Source organism: Pteropus vampyrus, unplaced genomic scaffold, assembly GCF_000151845.1.
Source record: "Pteropus vampyrus isolate Shadow unplaced genomic scaffold, Pvam_2.0 Scaffold44, whole genome shotgun sequence".
NCBI classification, from domain to species: domain Eukaryota; kingdom Metazoa; phylum Chordata; class Mammalia; order Chiroptera; family Pteropodidae; genus Pteropus; species Pteropus vampyrus.
This window is the reverse complement of record NW_011888825.1, coordinates 432,149-452,592: the sequence shown is the minus strand read 5'-3', so window position 1 is coordinate 452,592 and position 20,444 is coordinate 432,149. Positions and strand designations below refer to the sequence as shown.

Sequence of the window (20,444 nt, the reverse complement as noted above, 5' to 3'; positions counted from 1 at the left end):
GTGTTCAGATCCTTGCCCTACTTTACTGAGTGAGCTTCATCCAGTAGTTGAAGGATAAATGTGGGTTGTAGCACAATGCCTAATGCAGAGTAAGCAAGCAGTACTCAGGCCCAGCTGCTGAGACTGACCTCCTAGGTCTTGAAATGGGATAGCTAACTCTCCAAGAAATAGTCTTTAAAGCAAGTGGAGGTTCCAAATGTCAACTTCGAGCAACGAGACAGCTTATAAGTCAACCATTAGTGGTAACCTGTTAGAAGGCATTAATATCTTAAAAAAAGGTGTCACTCAGAAGGGGCGTGGTCAGCTCTGCCACCCAGAGGAAACTCTAGCTAGGGGCCTTCAAGAAAAGGGGTACCCTGGCCCCCGCACACATGGGTTGGGTTTAACCTTGATGGAAGCCATATATCTTTGCCGCATAACACCTGTCATCAGGTTCACATGACTGCCTTCCTGTGCTGAGTCCTGCTCATCAGGAACACTGATTATAATTTGGCTTCCCGTGGAGATTTGTCTGCGGGGAGGCAGCCAGCCACTTGATATTTCCTTATTTATTTTGCCTGTGATGTCGTCTTCGCCGTTTTTATTTTTTATACAAGAAATATATTCACAAGGTTAAAACCCTAAATAATAAAAGGAGTTATAATTGAAAAGCAATAGTCCCCTAGCCCACCTTTTCCACTTCCAGTCCCATTCTTCAGTAGCAAATTATTTTTTTAACTATTCTCTTTTTATTTCTTCTGGTACTTAACACCATGTCTCCGAATTTTATGCTTATGCCACTATTTTTAATATACATTAATCTGTTGACAGTTTTAATTTTTTTTGCAGTTTTAATCTTTTTAATTAAAATATTATTATGAAAAGTTTCAAACCCAGGAAAAAGACTAATATAAAAGAATACCTATACATAGACTTAACAGTTGTTGACATTTTGCTATATTTATTTTATCTACTTGTTTTTTGCCAAAGTATCTATCTTAAATTACAAACTCATGAAATCTCGAAACTGAATACTTCATAATGAATCTCTAAAAAACAAAAAGGACATTTTCCCACATAATCATAACACCATTACCACACCTAACAACATCTTTGCCTTTTTCAAAAATGTTTCCCCCTTTGTTTCTTTTAAATAGTGAATCAACATTCAAAAGGAACAAAAACGTATATAGCGAAGGATCTGTCTTCCTCTCACTCCTGACCCAGCCCCCAGCCCCTGCCTGAGAGGAACCACTATCACCAGTTTCTTGTGTAGTTTTCTAGACAGAGTTCATACAGAGTCCATTAATTATAAAGAAAATACAAGCACCATGAAGGTAGGGTCTCATTCACCACTGAATCCTTACACCTTGAATAGTGCCCAGCACTTAATAAATATTCCTTGAATGGATGAACTTTTCATAAAGATAAATTATAACAAAACACAACACTGTTCCGTATTATTTTTCACTTGTCTCTAAACTCTTTCTGGTTGAGCTGCTTCATTCCTTTTAAAGACTACAAAATAATTTTGTGTTATGATTGAACCATTATTTATATAACAAGTCTCCTACTGATACACATTTGTGTCTTTCCAACATTTTCTATTATTAACGCTATAGTGAATGTTCTTGTAGGGGCATAAGCACATCTTGATGCTATTCCATTTTTATTTTAATTTTGTTTACTTTGAGAATGAGCAACTTTAAAATTCAAAAGGCATAAGGGCATGAGAAGTCTTCCTCCTAACCCTGCTCTCCATCCACCCAGCACCCTTCTCGAGGTAGCCAGTGTGACCTTTTTCTTGAATATTCTTCCAGAGGCCTGCTCTATACATACAAGTGTATTCCATACTGCTGTTTCCTGCTTTATCAATTTTAGACTATTTCTATTGAATTTATGCTATGTTAAATGAAGATTTAATCTCTTATAACTCCACACCACACCCCTTTTTCTCTACTCCTAAGTTTTAGTTCTTCTACTGGTTACCCTTATAACTTTAAATAACATATTAAAACCTCACTTTATAACATCTACTACAAAAGCATTGCCTGATATTTCCTTCGCCACTCCCACCCAGATCCATCTCCCAAGTTTTTTTAGCTGTGCTTTTATTTTTATATTGTGAAGGTTGATAACATTCCCACTCAGAAGCCACAATCAATCTCTTCTGTGCTTTGTCTTTAGATTGTTATAAAGGTCGAATGCCATAAACAGCGTCAGTGTTGTTACAACACTGGTGCCCAGAGCGAACCAGGCAGCTGACTGAGCTGCTTGTGGCTGAGGCACATTCTGATAGGTCACTGTGCATGTTGAACTGGTTGTTAAACATTTTTCTGTTAACCCAGATTTTGCATTTTCTCTTTCAGAAATTCTTACTGGTTGGATTGCATCTCTTACATTGCTCTTAGGTTTTCTGATTTTGTTTTGTTTTTCTATTATATTCCTCGATTTTATCTTCCTATCCTTCTATTGAATGCCATACTTAGATCATTTTTTTAATTTCCCAGGATTCTTTCTTTTTCTGTATGAAATTGTTCTCTTATTATCCTATTTTTTATTTTGGGGATGTCATTTCTCCCTTGATCACTCCCTGAGGATACTAATTTTTAGATTAGATTTGCTTTTCAAGTTCTTCACTGTAACCTGAATGATCTCTTGGTTTAGTTTTTCTTCCGGGGTCATGTTTTGTTATAAATTTTTATCTTCGTCATTCCCTTGCATGTTGGAAGACTTTGTCCACGCCTTTACTCACCTCTTCTCCAGGGGAGTTACGTAACTGATCTGATTGCTGAAATTGGGAAGAATAAACTGGGAATACTCAACTGAGCTCAGGCCCTTTCCTTTTTGGGGTGAGCACGAGTTACACTCTGCCCACTCCAACAACCCCCGAGACTGGGAAAGTTTGTCTGATTATAGGGTCACTAGATAGTGGGGACACTCACCTACAGAGTCAGCCACATCTTCCGACTTAGTCTTTAAAAGTGACATTTTAGCCTTTTGTTTTATTTCTTAGTTTAGATCCCAGGCATAGAAGAAGGCTGCTAGCTCTTGAATCCCTTCAAGAATATATTTGCAGACTAGAAAACCCATTAAGAAACTTTGAGTGCGGCTTTGAATGTCTACACATGAAACTCAACTTCAGTGTTTTGTAGATGCTAATGTTAGGCCTGCTAAGTTTTTATACTTATGTGGTTGACTGTTGTCACCTGGAAAGGCTTTAAGCCGACCTTGCGTTATTTTGACCTTGGCAGATGATTGTGACTTTGTCCAAGGGTGAATGGCTGTTTCTATAGAGGCAGGACTGCTTAAAACAGAGCAGCTTCAAAGAAATGGGGCTTGAGCAAAGAAAAGATGTGAGTTGCAAAGATGGCCCTAACTAAGAGTTGGAGGATCTCAGGATAAAGGCTGCTATAGCTACAACACAGAAATGGCCTGATTTTGATGACTAGGTTGAAGTGGGGGTAGACTGTTTTTAGGCACTGATGGACAGAATATTAGATTTGCTGCTTTTGAACTGGCAAGGCAATTAGGTTTTTTCTGTACTACAGATTCTAGCTTTAAATGGTTATTGCAAGGTCTGGGTAGATGGCACTAGATGAACTGTTCCATTATTCAATTTTCTACTCCAGGATAGGGAGGCAATTGTAGTGGGACTAAATGCTCACAGAGTTCAACACTGAAATCCATGTGGCTTTTACACAGGCTTATGGGCTGGAAGTATTCTGTTTTGGCTGAGATTCCAGGTGATACAGTTAGGGTAGTAGGCACGTGGATATTACCTACTTAAGGGAACATCCCTGAACAACTTAGGGGACTCAAAAGGAAGGAAAGCCACGTCTTGAGACACAAATGGCAGAGGACTTGTTCCCCACAAGGCCCTGGGGCACAGGTTTCAGCAGCATCGATAGCAGCTTCAGTTCAGGAATCTGCTGAAGGTAATTTTCCGGTTAGAATAAGTATAGGGTGAAAACCTTCCCTAAGAGGTAGTTTTCATAGACCTCAACAATTCCACAAAGAGAGGCAGCAATATTAGTACGGGACTGTAGTACAGGACTGACCATACCTGATCACAACACAGAGCAGGGAACCCTGAGCTCAAGAGGGGAAACTGAAATTGAAAGGATACACATGGTGTTACCATTTAGGATGACAAAAAGCTCTGGAACTAGATAGTAGTGATGGCTGCACAACGTGGTGAATGTATTTAAATCCACTGACTTGTACACTTCAGAATGGTTGCAGCGTTGAACTCTGTGAGCATTTAACCACGACAACCCCTACTCCAAAAAAGAAGATATACATATATGGCTTTCCAACAGCCTCCAATCCAGTAAATTCTTATTAATTGCACTATATCTCATATGAACCTATTGCTGTAGATTTCTCCCAGTTTAGTTCAAGTTCACAGGTCATGGTTTCCAGAAAACTGACATTCTGGTGAAACTAAAACAAAGATTTTTCTCCATGTATCCTCATTCTTGAAAATGCTGCTGAGTTTCTACTCTGGTCTTTAAACTAATAATAACTGGCTTCTGAGAATATAATTTTATCTGGAAGTCCTGTATGCCTTACTAACTTCTTGAATTATTTTTTTATTTTTAAGTGGTGCTCATGAGAGACTTGATTTTAAACAAGTATAGCTTCTGAAGTGCTAGAGGAATCATGTCCATTGTGAATGACAGCCCAGATTATAATGTAAGGAAACTCAGATCCTGAGAACCCCTCAGCTGAGATTGAGCAGAATAAGAAATTGGGGAGGATGCACTGGGGACTTTAACTTAAGGATGTTGGCTTCTAGATTTTTAACTCACAAAAGCAAGATAATTTGATTTCAGATTTTAATTTATTTGGACTTTAGTTTACAAAGATGTCTAATCTTCGAAATTTAATTTCTTCTTGGGGGTTATATTCAAATTTGTGGAATTTCTGTGTATTGTTATTATTGTAGCATTTTAATGCTGTCATTTAATCTTAACTGCATAGCCTCCAATTTACTACGTTGGACAATGTGAAATAATTTGGAATGGGAAATAGGAAAGAAAGTGAATTTTCCAACCCGGGTATACAATTGCCTTGAAGTAGATTAAGATTCTGTTCTGACCCATTTCAGAGCAGAATCTTAATCTACTTCAAGGCAATTGTATACTTCAAGGCAACTTAATTTCAACGTAGTAAATTCTGGGGCAATTTCTAAGCCGGTGGCTCATAACTCTTGCTGCATATCAGAACCAGGCCTGGGGATAATATATTTTCAGGGCCCTGAACCAATGAGTAATGGTTAAAACTATTTACTCAAGATTTGGATTGATATGGCAATATGGTTGGGCTCTGTGCCTCTTTGCAGATCTCAGGGCCTAAAGCTATGGATAGGCTTTCCCAACCTCTGGCTGGCTCTGACAAGGAAGTTTCCAAAATGCTGATTTCCAGGTTCTAGGAACCTCTGAGTACTGGAGATTCGTGCTCAGCAGGCCCGGGGCAGAGCCCTCTGTAAGTGGCCAGGTCAGCGTGCCTATTCTCAGCTTCTGTTAAAAGGTGCATTTGGCTCTTACACGTCACAGCCTTTATCAGTAACAAAGCCAAAATTTTGGTTCCCTGTCTGCTTACTCTAATCAATTAGGGATTCTAAAGAGACCAACATTGGGTACTCTGTAAATGTTTGTCCGAAGAATGAAGTTGTTGGCAGCTGACCCCAGAGGTCTCATCGTTCACATGTGAAGGAAACAACCCCTAATTATTTGGCCCGGGATATAATTCGTGCGGGGGTGAGAAACCTTTCCACATGGGTCACCACACCTGTGATTATCCACATTTGAAAAGGAGAGAGTAAAAGAACAAAGGTTTCATGAGAGGTTGGGAGGCCACGGTGGCAGCAGGGATGGGGCAGTGGAGGAGTACGTACAGAAAGAAGCCCACTTGCCCAGCCTGGTTAATTCAGCTCAAACAGAATCAAAAGAGCCCTTAAGGGCAGCTCCACACTGTAAAGATGCTGCGGCAGGAAAAGACTGGATGAACCATGGTGGCAATGGGCTTGGAGTCAGGAAACATAGGTTCTAGCCCAAGTCTGTCAGTAATGAGCAGACTAAACCTCGCTAAACCTCGGGTTCCTTGTCTGATTTGAGAAGGTCGGACATGGCTGTTCTTCATAGTTGGTTTTGGTTAAAACATTTTGAAACAATATAACCAACTTTGCTTATATAAAGATTTGAACCTTCTATATAGTTAAAGACAGCATCAACAAAGTTTGAGGACAAGTAAAGATCAAAAATTAAAAACAATGAATACATCCATTAAAAAGGAAATGGTTAAATTATTGATGGTATAGCCATTCACTGGAATAACATGCAGTGGTAAAAAGAAAGCAGAAACCTATTATGTACCAATATGGAATAATCTTCAATATATAGGTAAGTAAGATAGTAAGGTACAGAACAGTGTGTGTAATGTAAAAAATGAAAAAATACATATTTGCTTATATAAGCATAGAATGCCCCTGGATAGATTAAAAAAAAAAAAAGTGTAATGTTTGTTGCCTTCAAGGGAGGGGAGCGTAAGGTGGCAGGGAGACTTCTTTTGTACCTTTTGAATTTCAAGCTATGTGATCGTATTACCTATTAAGCCAATAGAAAAATTAAATGATAGACTAGAAGACCTTTAACTCTTCATAATAGCCCTTTAAATTCTGTCTTGTTTGAGAATTACTCGTGCACATATCTTGTATAAAATCTCCTTCCGGGTTGTCTAGCCTGCTCACAATAAATAACCACCTCTACCTCCAGGATGACTCTGTACCCCGCAAGTATTTGCTCAGACACCCTCACATTCTTCCACAGCAGTGATGTCAACACTCTTGCCTTATTTCACCCTGTCCCCACTTCCCAGCAAAGACCAATTTGCCACACAGATTTCACCAGTTAATCTCAGGGCTCATCTCCAAAGGCCATGACAGAGTGGGCCATCTCCCAAGTCAGTCTTTACAAGGGCTCCTTAAAGACAGTGCCCTCTGTGCCTTTGTAACCTTCTGCAATCAGCTTAGCTTTCTGAGCCAGAGGCAGCCCATCTAAATGAGCACAGAGTGGGAGGCAGACAGGACTGGAAAGGAGAGGGGAGGAGAATGAGATGGGGAGAGATGAATGGTAACGAAGCATCCCGGAAATCAGGGACAGAGATCACTGCAGAAAAGACTGGCATGAGGCTCACCTCCCGCAGCTTCTCCTGGGCCTCAGCCAGCGCTGCTTGCTTCTCTTGAAGCTGGGCCAATGCAGCATTCATTCGGATACGCTTGGGCTCTACCACCCGATACAGCCGCCCATACATCTGCAGAGAGATGGCCAGGCTGTGGGTCTCTCACTCACCCATTCGCCTGCCAGCTTTCTTCCCACCTGGGTCTTCCATCCCCCCAGCTTTCTCCTGTGTGCATCGCCCCCTTCCCAGGCCTGCCTTACTGCTCCCCATCCCATTCCACCACTGCTTACCTCCATGGCCCGTACCCACATGCAGAGGGACTTAGCAGCAAGTGAGACACGGCCGATGATGTCAGGCTGGAAGTCAGGCTGGGCACAGTAAGCCCCGATCTTCTTCAGAACCTTATCTGAGATATTGTCTTTGTCAAAGTTGATCAGTGATTTGATGAAGTTCTGTTCTCCTGTGGGATGAAAATTGGGGGCCTCAGCCAGAAGGCCTAACCCCACCTCAAGGTCTAGGTTTCATCTCCACTGCCTAGGCATAATTATGTTTTTCCTAGGCTCAGTTCCCAAGGCCAGAATATCTGACTTCAGCCTGAATTCCTTCCACTGACCTTGCTCCCTTCTCTAGAAGCTTGCAGCCCCCTGCCCCAGCCCCCAATCTTCCCAGCCTCATCTCCCATCACTTACCTTGAACACGCTCACCTGAACAGCCCCACATATCATTCTTTGAGGCTTGCAAGCTATATCCTCCCAAGGGAACTCAGAGCAGAGAAAACCCCAAGAATAAAACAGAAAGACACTTGTTTTCCATTTTCTGATTCTTGTCCTTTGTGAGGGCAAGGGGCAGGTGGGTGGGCAAAGGCATTCCTATCCTTAGATTCTGAGATATAGTCCCGTATCTTTATGACAATTTTTTGTTTGTTTGTTTAAATTAAAATGATTTGTTTTCTGTTACTTACAACCAGAGAAGTTTAACTGATATTTATGTCTTCTCTTTCCTACTAGGCTCTATGCTCTTGAGGGTCAGTACATTGCCTCGTTCATCTCTGTCTCTCAGAGTGCCTGATGCACAGCAGATGATTAATAATAAACGTTGGGCGGATTGATGTTCATTATCTCCTGGTTCTCTAGCTTACCTAGTTGCCTCTTGGCCTCTGCCCAAGTGGGCTCATTGCCTCGAAGAATCATGACTGCCTGCATCACTATCTCGACTTGAGCAGGGGGCCGCCCATAAGACTTGATCTCTCCTATATCCTTCTTGTTCAGAGACTCCAGTGCCTGGGGAAAGGGATTCACTTAGGGAGCCAAGCCAGAGTCAACTCAAGTGGCAAGACAGGTCCTTTATGGAGATAGAACCCAGCTGAAACACCCCCTCTTCTTCCCATAATCCCAGCGACTTTGAGGACAAAGAAGGCCAGCCCCACTCCCTTCACTGGGCCTTCCTGCTGTGATACCCTCATGGCCTCTTCCAGGGCTGGCAATGCCTCTTCTAGATCCTTCTGGGCATTGTCAGCCAGTGCCTGGCACTTGACTTCTTCAATTGCAATCTTCTCACTATTAGCTGTGACGGCCTAGGGATGAAAAGAGGATGAGGGTTTTGTTTTCACATTGGGCAAAGGTAGGGGTGACAGCATTGGTAGTTGGAGAAAAAATAAAGCTAAAGAAAATTTAGAATGGAATGTGCATCCCCTGACACAGTAACTGATGGAGGCCAGTAAGCCTCTGCCCGGTATGTGCTGGTAGTAGGTGGCATGAGGGACAGGACCACTGTGGATCCCCCCACCTTCTGCTGCTCATCTGCTTCCCGCTTCTGCTGCACAATGATGACCAGGTACTCCTCGCACTGTTTCTGGAACTCAGCCACCTTTTTCTTGGCATCTTCCAGCTCCAGTGACATCACTTCCACCTTTTCCCTCGTTTCATCGATCTTAAACAATCCTGTCCGCAGCTTATTGGCCTGGTCCAGTAGCTCTTGCCGCTTCTCTGCCAGTAAGCTGGTGGACAAAGTAAAATAAGGTGCCTGGAGAGGCTGGGTTCCCAGAAAGGGGAGTGCCCTAGATAATCTCCCTTTCCCAGTGTGTCTCCTATCCCTGTCTTCCTTCTGTTGCCACAACCACCCTCATCAGGTTTTCATCATTTCCTGCCCGGATCATTGGCAACAGCTTCCCAACTGGTCTTCGCATTTCCAGACTCTAGTCCTTATGATTTATTCTACACATTACTGTCAATATCAGCTTGTTAGACACTGTTTTTATCGCACCACCTCCCTACCTTAGAATCTCCCATTGTCCCCACTGTGCAGCAGGCAGGGAGGCTGCAGTGAACCTGCAGAAAACGCAAAACTGTCCCAAAGGGGTAGCGATCCCTGTCTCTAGCCTGCTTTTACCATGCGGAAATGGATTTGGGCTCAGTATTGCCAAAATTGTTGATTTTTAGAGAGAAGCTGGAAATCTGGATTTTTCCAAGGCTCCCAAGTTTTAAACATTGGCAACTCATTCAAAAAGTTTTAACATTGTACAAGCCAAAAAAAAAAAAAAGTCTATGTAGGATTGTTTTCTGGACTAAATAAAAGATGCACATAAAGGGCTTAGCATGGTGACCAGCAAACAGTAAACAGAATGTAAGCCGGTGGTCCAGGGAAGGTAAAGACTTTATTTTGTTAACTGGTATATTACGAGAATCTAGAATAGTGCCTGGCATATAGTAGGTGCTCAGAAAATATATATTAAATGAATAAATAAATGTTGACTATCATTATTATTACGAATGACTTTTTCTTCATCTTTATTAAATGCCAAATCTAACAAATGGGGTTTTTTTGTTTTGTTTTGTTTTTTTACATTTCTCTTATATCCTTCAAAGCAAATCATTACTGTGCACATAAAAAAGACACTCAGTATAACTTAATGGATGAATATATAAATCTTGGGAATGGTGGAAAGTCGAGAAACATTAAAGGTAGAGAGGAGAGGACTAAGTGTATATATATGAGTATATGTGGCAATGTCACCACTGTGTTGTGGTTGGAAAAAGAAACGTCATTCCAGAAAATAAGGGCAGAGTGTATGGAGAGGGGTCATTGCCAGAGGGCTCTAGAGATGGCCACACCCCCTAGATGGCCCATCTCTCTTTTATTAATTTCCTGTGCAAAATTAAGATCCCTCGCATGTCTGCCATTCCACATCAGCACCTGGGTCCTTGGGCCAGTTGCTTGGCTAGCTCCTGGATATTTCCCATATGTCATTTCACCAAATGCCCCCAAAAGACACCAAGCTCCCTAACCCTCCATGTCCCCCACTCCTCTACATACTTCTTATATCCAGACACAAGTTCCAGGTAGTTGGTGGGTGTGACGTAATTGTATCTTCGCAGTTCCAACAGCATCTTCTGGGAATACTGAGCCACTGACCAGTGCATGGTGACGAAGATCTGGGCCACTTTCCTGTGGATCTGAGGCCAATGGATAAAGGATGTAGGACAGAGAGTGAAGGTAGATGGAGAACAGAAATAGAAGAGCGCTCAGGGGGTGTGGAGAGAGATGGGGAGAAGCGTCTCACATTCTCCTGAGTTCCCAGGTCTACTCCCATGAGATATTTCTCAGCCACCTCTAGCAGAGCTTCACGGGGCCACTCTGAGAACCAGTTGATGGTTGTGCAGTTCACCAAGGCTGGGTATTGGCGGATCCAGTTCCTGGTGAGGGGTTTTGAGAGGCAGTTAAGTCCACTCACAGACAGCCTCCAGCTACTGGCTTTGTCACAGGTCTATCAGCTTTCTAGGAACCTAAGTTCCCCATCCTTGTGTTCTTATGTCTCCTTGTCCAGATTCTGCTCTCTTCAGAACTAGTTCAGAGTAGTCTTTAGAAACAGGTTCTAGGGTCAAAAAGACCTGGTTCCACATCTTCCAGGTGTGGATCTTGGGCAAATGATCTAACCTTCTGAACATCAGTTTCCTCATCTCTAAATAGGAATAACAAAACATACTAACTAGTGTTGTTAGGAGATTCAATGAGATGACACATGTAAAATACTTAGTACAGCACCTAGTACATGGTAAATTCACCGTATACCATAACTATAACAAAAATAAACAAAATGGTAACCCAAATTGCTTCTCTGTACAAGTTCTCTGTCCTACTACTTTCTAATGCCCTTAAAAATCTAGTCATACCAAGAATAGACAAATAAAATGTGGTGTATGCATACAATGGAATATTACTCAGTCTTCAAAAAGAAAGGAAATGTTGGCACATGCTACGACATAGATGAACCTTGGAGACGTTATGCTAAGTGAACTAAGCAACTCATAAAAAGACAAATAACTGTATGATTCCACTTATATAAGATATCTAAAGTAGTCACTCATAGACACAGAAAATAGAATGGTGGTTGCCATGGACTGGGTGGCGGAGGAAATGGGGAGTTATTAAGTGGATACAGAGTTTCAGTTCTGCAAGATGAGAAAGTTCTAGAGATTTGTTGTATAACAATGTGAATATGCTTAACACTACTGAACTGTACACTTAAAAATGGGTAAGATGGTAAATTTTATGTTATGTGTTTCTTACCAAAGTTAAAAATTTCAAAACAAAACAAAAAAATAAAAACAAAACAAAAAACTACCTCTTACCACCCCCCCAACCCCCCAAAAAAGTCTAGTCGTACCAAAGGGAATGGATGACTCCTATGTAAGCAGCAGGCACTTCCTGAAAGGAGCCTGGGTCTATGCAAAGGAGACGGGGCGTTCAGGGCTTAGAGATTGGCACTATTCATGGGACTCACTCCCAGAAGGCATGGTGGGCCGAAAGAGGAAGGAGGAGTCCTGTGAAGAAGGCTGAGCTATCACAGGGAAGGAGGGAGCAGGCTATAACAGGAGTCACCTGAAGGGGTCGCCCACAGGGCTGAGGCAGAGAACAATATGCAGGTTGTTGCGCACGCGCTCAATGAGGTAGGCAAAGAGGCTGTCCGACGACTCCATCACCTGCTCCGCCCGGGCCTGCTCTATGATGTGTGTCTGGATCTGCACAGAAGTCACATGGGATCAGAGGCCTGCAGTTTCAATGGCAGAACTAGAAGGGCAGCAGGTGAGGCTGAGCTGACAAAGTGTGGGTTTTAAAGCAACTCTTCCCAATAGGGTCCCTTAAGAGAAGACAGCTGAAGAGGAACAGCTCTTCCACCTAATGGGGGGGTGGGCAGAAGGGGTGCCACGGAAGCATATTCTGGGATTTGTGCTTCTTCAGGGGGTTAGTCAGGAAGGCCAAAGAACCAACTGGTCGAGGGCATGGGAAGGATCATACCTCTTCAAATTCATCAGTCTTGTAAAGATTGGGAACCTCGCCTGAGCTGAGGATGTTGTTAATGTCCTCTAGGAACGATTCATCAGCAATTTGGGTGTCCACGAAAAGAAAGGAAGTGGCCTTCAGCTCTACCCCAGCCTGGCGGTACAGACGCTTGATATCTGGGTCAGTTGAGGGAAGGAGGAAGAGGGGACAGACAGACTCTTCAGGTTCACCAGCCTGACCCTGATTACTCTTCTGAGATTTAGGCACCCTCCCCCAGCCCGCAACACATATACAACACCATCTTATACCCCACAAGGGCCTAGCAATGCTCACTATTAGGCTTCCATCTCTCCTCTCTCTTGTCATTGCAGGAAGTCAGGTATCTGATCTTTCACTCAAACTCTCCCGCATTTCAGAAACCCAGCCATACCTTCTCGAAACTCCTGCTTCCGATAATGTTTGGTGACTTCAATCTGGAAGGTGATATACTCGCAGATGGATGAAGCCAAGCGAGCCAGACTCTGGCGCCCACTGCCCCCAATGCCCACCAAGAGCATGTTGCCCCGAGGTTGTCCAATGACCCGCACAATCCGTGTTACTAGGGGTTGGGAGGTGGGGGATGAGGGCAGTGAGTTGGCTGAGCAACCTGAGGGGACCTCTAGGCCCTAAGCTAGGGGCTGGGATACCTGAAACTGAAGTAGAGGGACCAAGAGGTGTGGGAAGAGGTTTGTTAGTGCCTGGAGCCCTGGTGGCAATTCAACTTTTAACCTCCACCAAATCTGATAAACACCACTGTCAAAAGTCCCACCCATCGTCATTAGGACATCTGGGTAGGGAGGAAGGTAACGTCCCAGACTTGACTGGGGAGAGATTTGGGAGAGACCGGGGAAGGGATCCCTATTTCCTTGAAAATATTCCATAATTGGGATACTGGGGAAGGGGATGGGACTAGGAAGTGCTCACTGTGTTCAATAGCCTCTCGGAAGAGCACCAGCTGCATTGGCACGACAGCAGGTGACAGATTGTACTCATTTAGAGCTGTCTCCATGGCTGTCTTCAGTACTGTCAGATCAGTCAGGTCTTCATATACCTTGGGCTCCCTCAGGAAATCTCCTGGGCCAGAGGAAGAGGGGGTCAGAGTCTTAAATGCCTGGTTTTCCTCAGACTTCTCCAAAAGGCCCAAAGCATCAGGACTCCACGCCCCAACCCTCCTTCTAAGCCATTTCCAAAGCATCTCCAGCCTGCAGTGGTCACTGTTCCCAGCTCACCAAAGATAGGAGAACGTTTGTTGGGACACAGATTATGAAATGTGAGGTCAAAGAAGGAGCCGAGTTTATCACTTAATATGGCCATAAAAGCTTCCATGTCTGCTGCATCCACCAGTCGGTCAGAAAAGACTCTGTTGGGAATGAGTTGGGGTGAGATCTGGGAACAAGAAGGAGAGTAGCCCTGGGGAAGGGAGCATCAGGGACGGGTGGAGGCAGGGCTTGGAGCAAGGCTGCAGAAGTCTGGATCTGGCGGAGTACAGGCATCTCACCTAAAACATTCATGGATCCAGAGCCGTGTGATGCTGGACTTGGTGTCATGGAAGTCCTTGTTGGCTCTAAGCATGCCCTGGAACACCTGAGGAAGAGATGTGGCTAATGGGATGAAGGGAGGGAAGAGATTCCTTCCAGAAACTTTAGAGGTAAGGCCAGAGAATGCAGCATTGTAGGATGGGTTGATTTCGGATGTGTGGGATGCTACTGAGGTCCAAGGCTTACTTTAAGGAGAATAGAATGCCTGTAAAGAGGCAGTGCCAGGCAGAAGGAGCAAGGTAAGATGGAGATGCTTCACCTTGGAGATGTCTCGAAGGTTGAAGAGGTAGTGGATCTTGGCAGGCGTGGGCAGGAAGCGCTGGACCACGGTGTTGTATACCTCTAAGGTGGCCTCAGTCACCACATTCCCAATGGGCTTCACCTCTTCCTCAAAGTCTTGAAGCTTCTGATTGATCATGGTGCCGAATATTCGGATGATCTGGGACTCCTAGAAACAAGCCCTTGGATTCGCTTTCGCAAGGTCCTGGCCTTTCAGCCAGGGCTAGGATGAGAGTGAGGCAAGTGAAGAAGCACTCGTCTTGGGGGCAGAATTTAAGGGGCACCAATAAAACCTCAGAAATCAAGATAAATAACATTTTAATACAATATTTAAAAATCAAACAATGCAAAATATTCATGAGAACAAATACCAACATTTTAAATAAAGATAGGATCCGTATTACTGATTTTTCTTTTTGTCTCAGGCTCCAAAATGTCTCAGCACGGTACTGTGCCAATCTTGTACTTATTCAAAACTTTGGTATTTTTGTTCTTCATGAATTTTTGGCCCTAATTTTTAAAACGTATGTTGCGTTAAAATGTTATTTATCTTGATTACTCTCCTCACCCTAATCCTGGCACTGCCCTCAGCCTTGTAAAATTTACATTCCTCAGCCTATCTGGGCCTCCCTGCATTGTCTTCCCTGTGGGATGACAAGGCTTCACATTCTAGAAACAGCAAGCTACACTTTTATCATCAGGCTGTCCTAGCTCAAGGAAAGTAAAGGCTCCTATAGATAGCCGTCTCCCTTCCCTATATTACAGCTCCCTGTATGCAACTCTGCTCAGTAGTCCTTTGGCCCCCCTCTTTGAACTGCCTCTTTATTTTCTGGGACACAGATAGTTTTGCTTTCTACAGTCCCCCCTCCGCCAGCCCCATTCGCCCTCACTGTTGGGAAGGTCATGTTGATGATATTGAAGCGACTCTGCAGCCTTGGGGAGATGACAGTCCTTCCACCTCCGGGAGGGCCCATGGCAGCCATCAGGAACATGTCCTGGAGAGCAAAGAAACAGGTGGGAAGAGGGGATGAGAGGAGGCACAGAAATAGGGAGGATATGAAAGGAGCAGGGAGGAAGAAAGTACAAGGAGGGAAAAATGGGAAGAGGGATGGGGACAGAATGAGCAGGAAGAAACGTGGAGTAATTGGGGGCAGAAAAAGAGAAAGGGGAAAAAAAGGATTAGTGACTTTTTTTTTTTAGAATTATTAAAGTAATGATATTTTTATTTCATCATTATAATCCATGTACCTGAATTAGAAAATAGAGGTAAGTTAAAACACAACATTTAATTACATCTTCTAGACTTTCTCTTTTTTTTTATGTATATATCCATGTCTGTGTGTGTATGTGTGTTCTTTCTCAGAAACATATGAATATATTAATTATTAGGTGAGTTTTTGACCCTGAGTACCAGATAAATGGTCACTCCAGAAATCAGGCTGGAATGGCTGCTACCCCTTGACTCAAGACAAAGAAACGAGATGCTCAGAATCTCATGGAAGAAGAGCCAGGACTGAAGGAAGACAACTGGATCCTGGACGAGAAGTGGAAAACTGATACCAAGGGGCTGGTTACTATAACAATGGGAGGCAGAGAAGGCCTGGAGAGGGCATTTGCAAGACCCTGGGCACCTAGACAGTTCTTGGTGGCATCAGGGTTGGCATGTGAACATGGTATAAGAGGCCCGGAAAAGGAGTGGAAGTTAAGAGGACAGGATCTTTTGGTCACAGAGCACAGGGCAGGGTCAATGAGAAGAGTTAATAACAGGAATTGACAATTTAGGGGCCAGTTATCTCAGTCCTGAGAAAGGCAGGATACTCCTGTATAGAGAGGAATATAAGATTATAGGATTCCATCCTGGCATCCCACTGGAGGGGGCCACTGAATCTATCATGGGAGGGAAGAGAGAACAAATTCCTTGGATGCTTACTCGAATGTACTTGATGGTCTGCTTCGTACGATCATACCAGAAGCCATAGTCAATCCAGAGGCGAATCAGCTCCAGGGGTGGCTGGGACCCAAAAGCGTCCTTAGCTGGCATATTTAGGTCGTCCATAAAGGTGATCATGCTTTTGCCCCCAAATGGCACATAGACACCCTTCGTTCGCTTCTCCACTCTGCTCTCAATGATGCTCTGCACGTTATTGGATGTGGTCTAGTGAAAAGGTACAGAATGAATGCTTGAGTCCCTCAAGAAAAACACAGTTAGATGAGAGTGTCGGTCAGGTACTCGGATCCCAAGGGAGAGCAGAAGGCAGGGAGAGTGGAGAGCAGGCAACCTGACCCCTAGGTCCTATAACACACCTGTGCAGACATGTTCACGGTGAGCACTGACCACTGGCTGGAGGGCAAGGACTGCAGAACACTCTGAGCAATGGAGGTCTTCCCAGTCCCTACCGGACCCACCAGCAGTACAGGATTCTGGTTAGCCACCAAGGCGCTCACCAGGTGGTTGTAGCGAACAGTGTCGACGGTGGGCACCATGATTTTATAGAAGGGGGAACTAGGAAGGAAAAGGAATCATGTCTCAAGGATCATTGGCCTACTTCTTTCTAACTCTCCCTTTATTCTTCATCCCAGTGTTTATCTTCCTCCGGCATCAAGACTCTCTAATCTCCAAACCTGCCTCCTGTGGGGCCTAGGGATCAGGCATTCTCCTTAGGACCCTGTCCCATTTCCTCTCAATCCCACTTCCTCTACTCAAGAGTCATCTCTGCTCTGGGATCCACCCTCTCTCCTTTCTATAGCTCACTTTTGCTTCTAGGTCTCAGCTCTCTTGCCCCATCTCCTACCAACCACAGCCTCAAGTCCGACCCACCCCCAAGGCCCGGCTTTTACTTTGAAGGGTAGCGCCAACTCTTAGGAAGCTTATCCTCAAATGATGTCCAGCTCCTCATCTTGGGGTCCACAAAATACTCATACACCGTGTCCTGAGGAGGGAATGTGTGTCAGGTTATCAAAGCCTTCCTTTAGCTTTCCCCAGCCCAGAGAAAGCACTCGCAGAGCACTGGTGAAAGAAAGAGAGCTGGGCTGGCAGGCTGAAACTCACGAAGAGTCAGGATCAGGGACACAGGTGGGTTCTGGAAAAATAGAACAGCTGGGTTTGGGGGCCCTGACCTTATTAGGAAAAGAGCCCTCAATCTCTCGGAGGTAACTGTCAATCTTCTTGCGGCCCTCCTCATCCACAGAGGCACACACAGACCAGATCATGCTGAACACGAATGTCAACTCCACCATGGAAACATAGTTTTCACTATCAGCTGGGTTCACCTAGATGGAAAAAGAGAAGGGGAAATACCCACAATCTGTAAGAGACAGAGGGCTCTACTTTGGCAGATCATCACAAAGGTTTTTCTTCCCTTCCTGGTTCTGTTTGGAAAACCTGATGGGTGTAGAGAAATCTAAATCTAAAACATTTAGGTAAACTTGAAACTTCCTGTAGCCCAGTGGTGGTGGCCCTGAGTTTCTTCTCTACTAAGATATAAAAACACAGCAGGGACCCAACCCACACCATGTCTACCCTGAAGAAGTGCCCACAGGTGCTCAAGAAGACAGGTCCAGGGACATTTGTGGTGACTTCTCTGTAATTGCAAAAAATTAGGTGACCCAAACGTCCACCAGTGGAGGAATGGAAAAATAAAATGTCATGTTCTACCATGGAATATAAGTATACAGTGGTTAAAAGCAACATTAATCCAAATGTAGCAATATAGAACTCAAAAACATATTGTTGATTTAATAAGCATATTATAAGAGTGGTATATAGCATGATACATTTTTTAGGTATTAAGTTTTCTATGGATACTTATGGGCTTATATGTAAATGCGTATATTTAAAAGGCCTAGAATGACACATACACACACACTATAATAGTTACTCGTGTGGAGGGGAGTAGACCAGGACTAGGAGAGCAGAGGTGATCAAAATAACTTTAGCTTTGTATAAAAAAATTGTAATTTTTAGAAAGGAAACTAGATTCAACTGTTACTTGTGTAATTAAAATTAAAATTTTAAATATACCAACTTAATAGCAGAAATAGTGTACTTAGAGCTCATGCTCTCAACCCCCAACCAGGAGGGCACATGCAGATATGTTCTTTGATAGGGTGTATGGCACACATGGGGCTGTGCAAACTCCTCTGGACTCCTTGGGGGAAATGCCAACAGATAGCTAACTCAGCATCATTAGTATCATCTCTAATCTACTATGTGAAACAGCTACCGGCCATGGCTGGGGAGCTCTTAAGGATGGGTTCTAAATAAAGATACTTAAAACTGCAAGTAATATGATCTACAGGACACTGTCCAATCTAGAACATTGGGCTGAGTCCTAGAATAATCCTCAAATCTTAAAATACAGGTGGGAAATTGTATTGAGACTCTAATGTCTACCATATTCAATCTAGAATCTTTAGTCTATCCTTCCAGCTTACCCCTACACACAACACATCTCACCACCCTCTTCTGGGGGGTCTCTGCCAGACTGAAGAGGGTTAGCATGCAAACACCACCCTCCACCTCACCCTGCCCAGCAGGGACTGACTCTCAGGTCTCTGTGTTTTTGTGAAAGCCGAATATTCTCCTTACCTAGAATGCCCTCCTCCCTTCTGCTCATCAGTGTTCCTCCTCTGCTCAGCCCTCTCCCTAGCCAGTCTTCTCAGCACCTGACTCTATGTTATTGCCTCGCCACTGACACTACATTACTGCCCTTTTCTCATATGTTACCTTGAACAGTCACCTACATGGTTTTAATTTACATTAATTGTATCAGGAATGACATATACTGTTATAAATCTTCATTGTTATATAAGTTTATATTAACGGCTTAGTTATCTGGCAATGTCTTCAAAACAATACAAACAATTTCTAGGCAGTGATTTAATCTCAAGAGAAAACTATCCAATTTTGGTCTTTATTCCATAATTCTAAACTAAACGAAAATTTCTTAAAAATATCAATTAATCTGAAAATTTCTAAAACCCCTCATCAGATTAGATTGGGAGCTCCTTCCAGCAGAAAAAGTATTCCAAAGGCCTCACATATACCAAGACTTAATAAATATCTATGTTTTGAAAGGATGGAGAAATGAGGAACCAAATGGACTATCCCCAGTTCCCAAAATATAAGTAGGAAATTATAGTGAAATCCATTATGTACAATATCTGAATTAGAGACCTTAGTTTGGCCATCCAGTGCATATGCAAACTCACACACATGGGCATGCACACCCCTGCTCCACTCAAGCCAGGTGTGCAGATTGTGTCTCAGACATGCCGTTTTCCTGAAGTTGTCGCTCAGAGGTCATGAGCCATTCCTGCCTGGCCCTGCCCTGGTTCCCCTTACCCCATTCTCTGGCGTGGCCAGGGCTGAATACAGCTTGCAGAGAGAGATGATTCCACTGTATTCCGGGAGGGGAACCAGCTCATTGCAGTTGTCCTTCTTGAAGATCAGCATCTTGTTGATGAATTTTTCAAACATGCGTTGAAGGGGCTCTACTTCAGTCTGGAGATGAATGTGAAGGGGCTCTTTACTCATTCTTGTGTCCCACAGGTCACACTGGTTACCTTCCCTCTCCTCAATTCCCTTCATACCTTTGGCCTCTTCTCTAGCCATGACTGAACATAGGGCTTCCATCCCAGGTCAGTGTAGTCAGTGTACACCATCCCACAGCGAGACACAGTCGCTGGCGAGGCCACAGCCAAGTTCTCCACTTCGAACAAGAGAGACACCTACGGATACACTTTGTCAGAACCTTGTCTTTCCTCCATCCCACCCAGAACACTGATGCACCTAGGTGTCTCTACCAAGTACCAAGTGTGGCAGGATGAATAAAGATCTAAGGTTTACTAATAATTTGTTTGTTAAAGGAAATTAGAGCTTGTTCAAAGTTATCTTTATGAAAAATCATTCGCTTGCTCATATAGTTTGAGTGGATGGAAAAGGGTGGGCTTTACACCTGTGAATTCATAACCCCAGGCGCATAAGTGAAGGTCTTCCCTCCTATGTCAATAGAAATGAACCTGAGGAGAGTCTCCAGCTTTCAGTCTACACAGTGCTTCCTAGTACACAAAGTTCTTTTCTATACAATTGTTCTCCACATCCATGGTAGATAGGCAACTTTTCTTCAGTCACAGATCCCTGTG

The 20,444-nt window shown here is 43.7% G+C and overlaps 1 protein-coding gene across 1 annotated transcript in view; it reads right to left on the bottom strand.

Moving 5' to 3' along the window:
* DNAH2 (dynein axonemal heavy chain 2) overlaps positions 1-20,444 on the bottom strand; it is a 96,856-nt gene that overhangs the window by 15,841 nt on the left and 60,571 nt on the right. The window contains exons 42-62 of the mRNA XM_011358869.2: positions 19,893-20,030; positions 19,645-19,803; positions 17,418-17,570; positions 17,139-17,230; positions 16,605-16,803; positions 16,231-16,455; positions 15,191-15,295; positions 14,281-14,469; positions 13,982-14,067; positions 13,713-13,843; positions 13,408-13,557; positions 12,875-13,042; positions 12,460-12,620; positions 12,043-12,182; positions 10,724-10,856; positions 10,477-10,616; positions 8,950-9,160; positions 8,621-8,737; positions 8,303-8,444; positions 7,455-7,624; positions 7,180-7,296 (exon numbers count right to left, since the gene is read on the bottom strand). Coding sequence (XP_011357171.2) covers positions 7,180-7,296; positions 7,455-7,624; positions 8,303-8,444; positions 8,621-8,737; positions 8,950-9,160; positions 10,477-10,616; positions 10,724-10,856; positions 12,043-12,182; positions 12,460-12,620; positions 12,875-13,042; positions 13,408-13,557; positions 13,713-13,843; positions 13,982-14,067; positions 14,281-14,469; positions 15,191-15,295; positions 16,231-16,455; positions 16,605-16,803; positions 17,139-17,230; positions 17,418-17,570; positions 19,645-19,803; positions 19,893-20,030 — 3,126 coding nt within the window. The remainder of the gene's footprint in view (positions 1-7,179; positions 7,297-7,454; positions 7,625-8,302; positions 8,445-8,620; positions 8,738-8,949; positions 9,161-10,476; positions 10,617-10,723; positions 10,857-12,042; positions 12,183-12,459; positions 12,621-12,874; positions 13,043-13,407; positions 13,558-13,712; positions 13,844-13,981; positions 14,068-14,280; positions 14,470-15,190; positions 15,296-16,230; positions 16,456-16,604; positions 16,804-17,138; positions 17,231-17,417; positions 17,571-19,644; positions 19,804-19,892; positions 20,031-20,444) is intronic.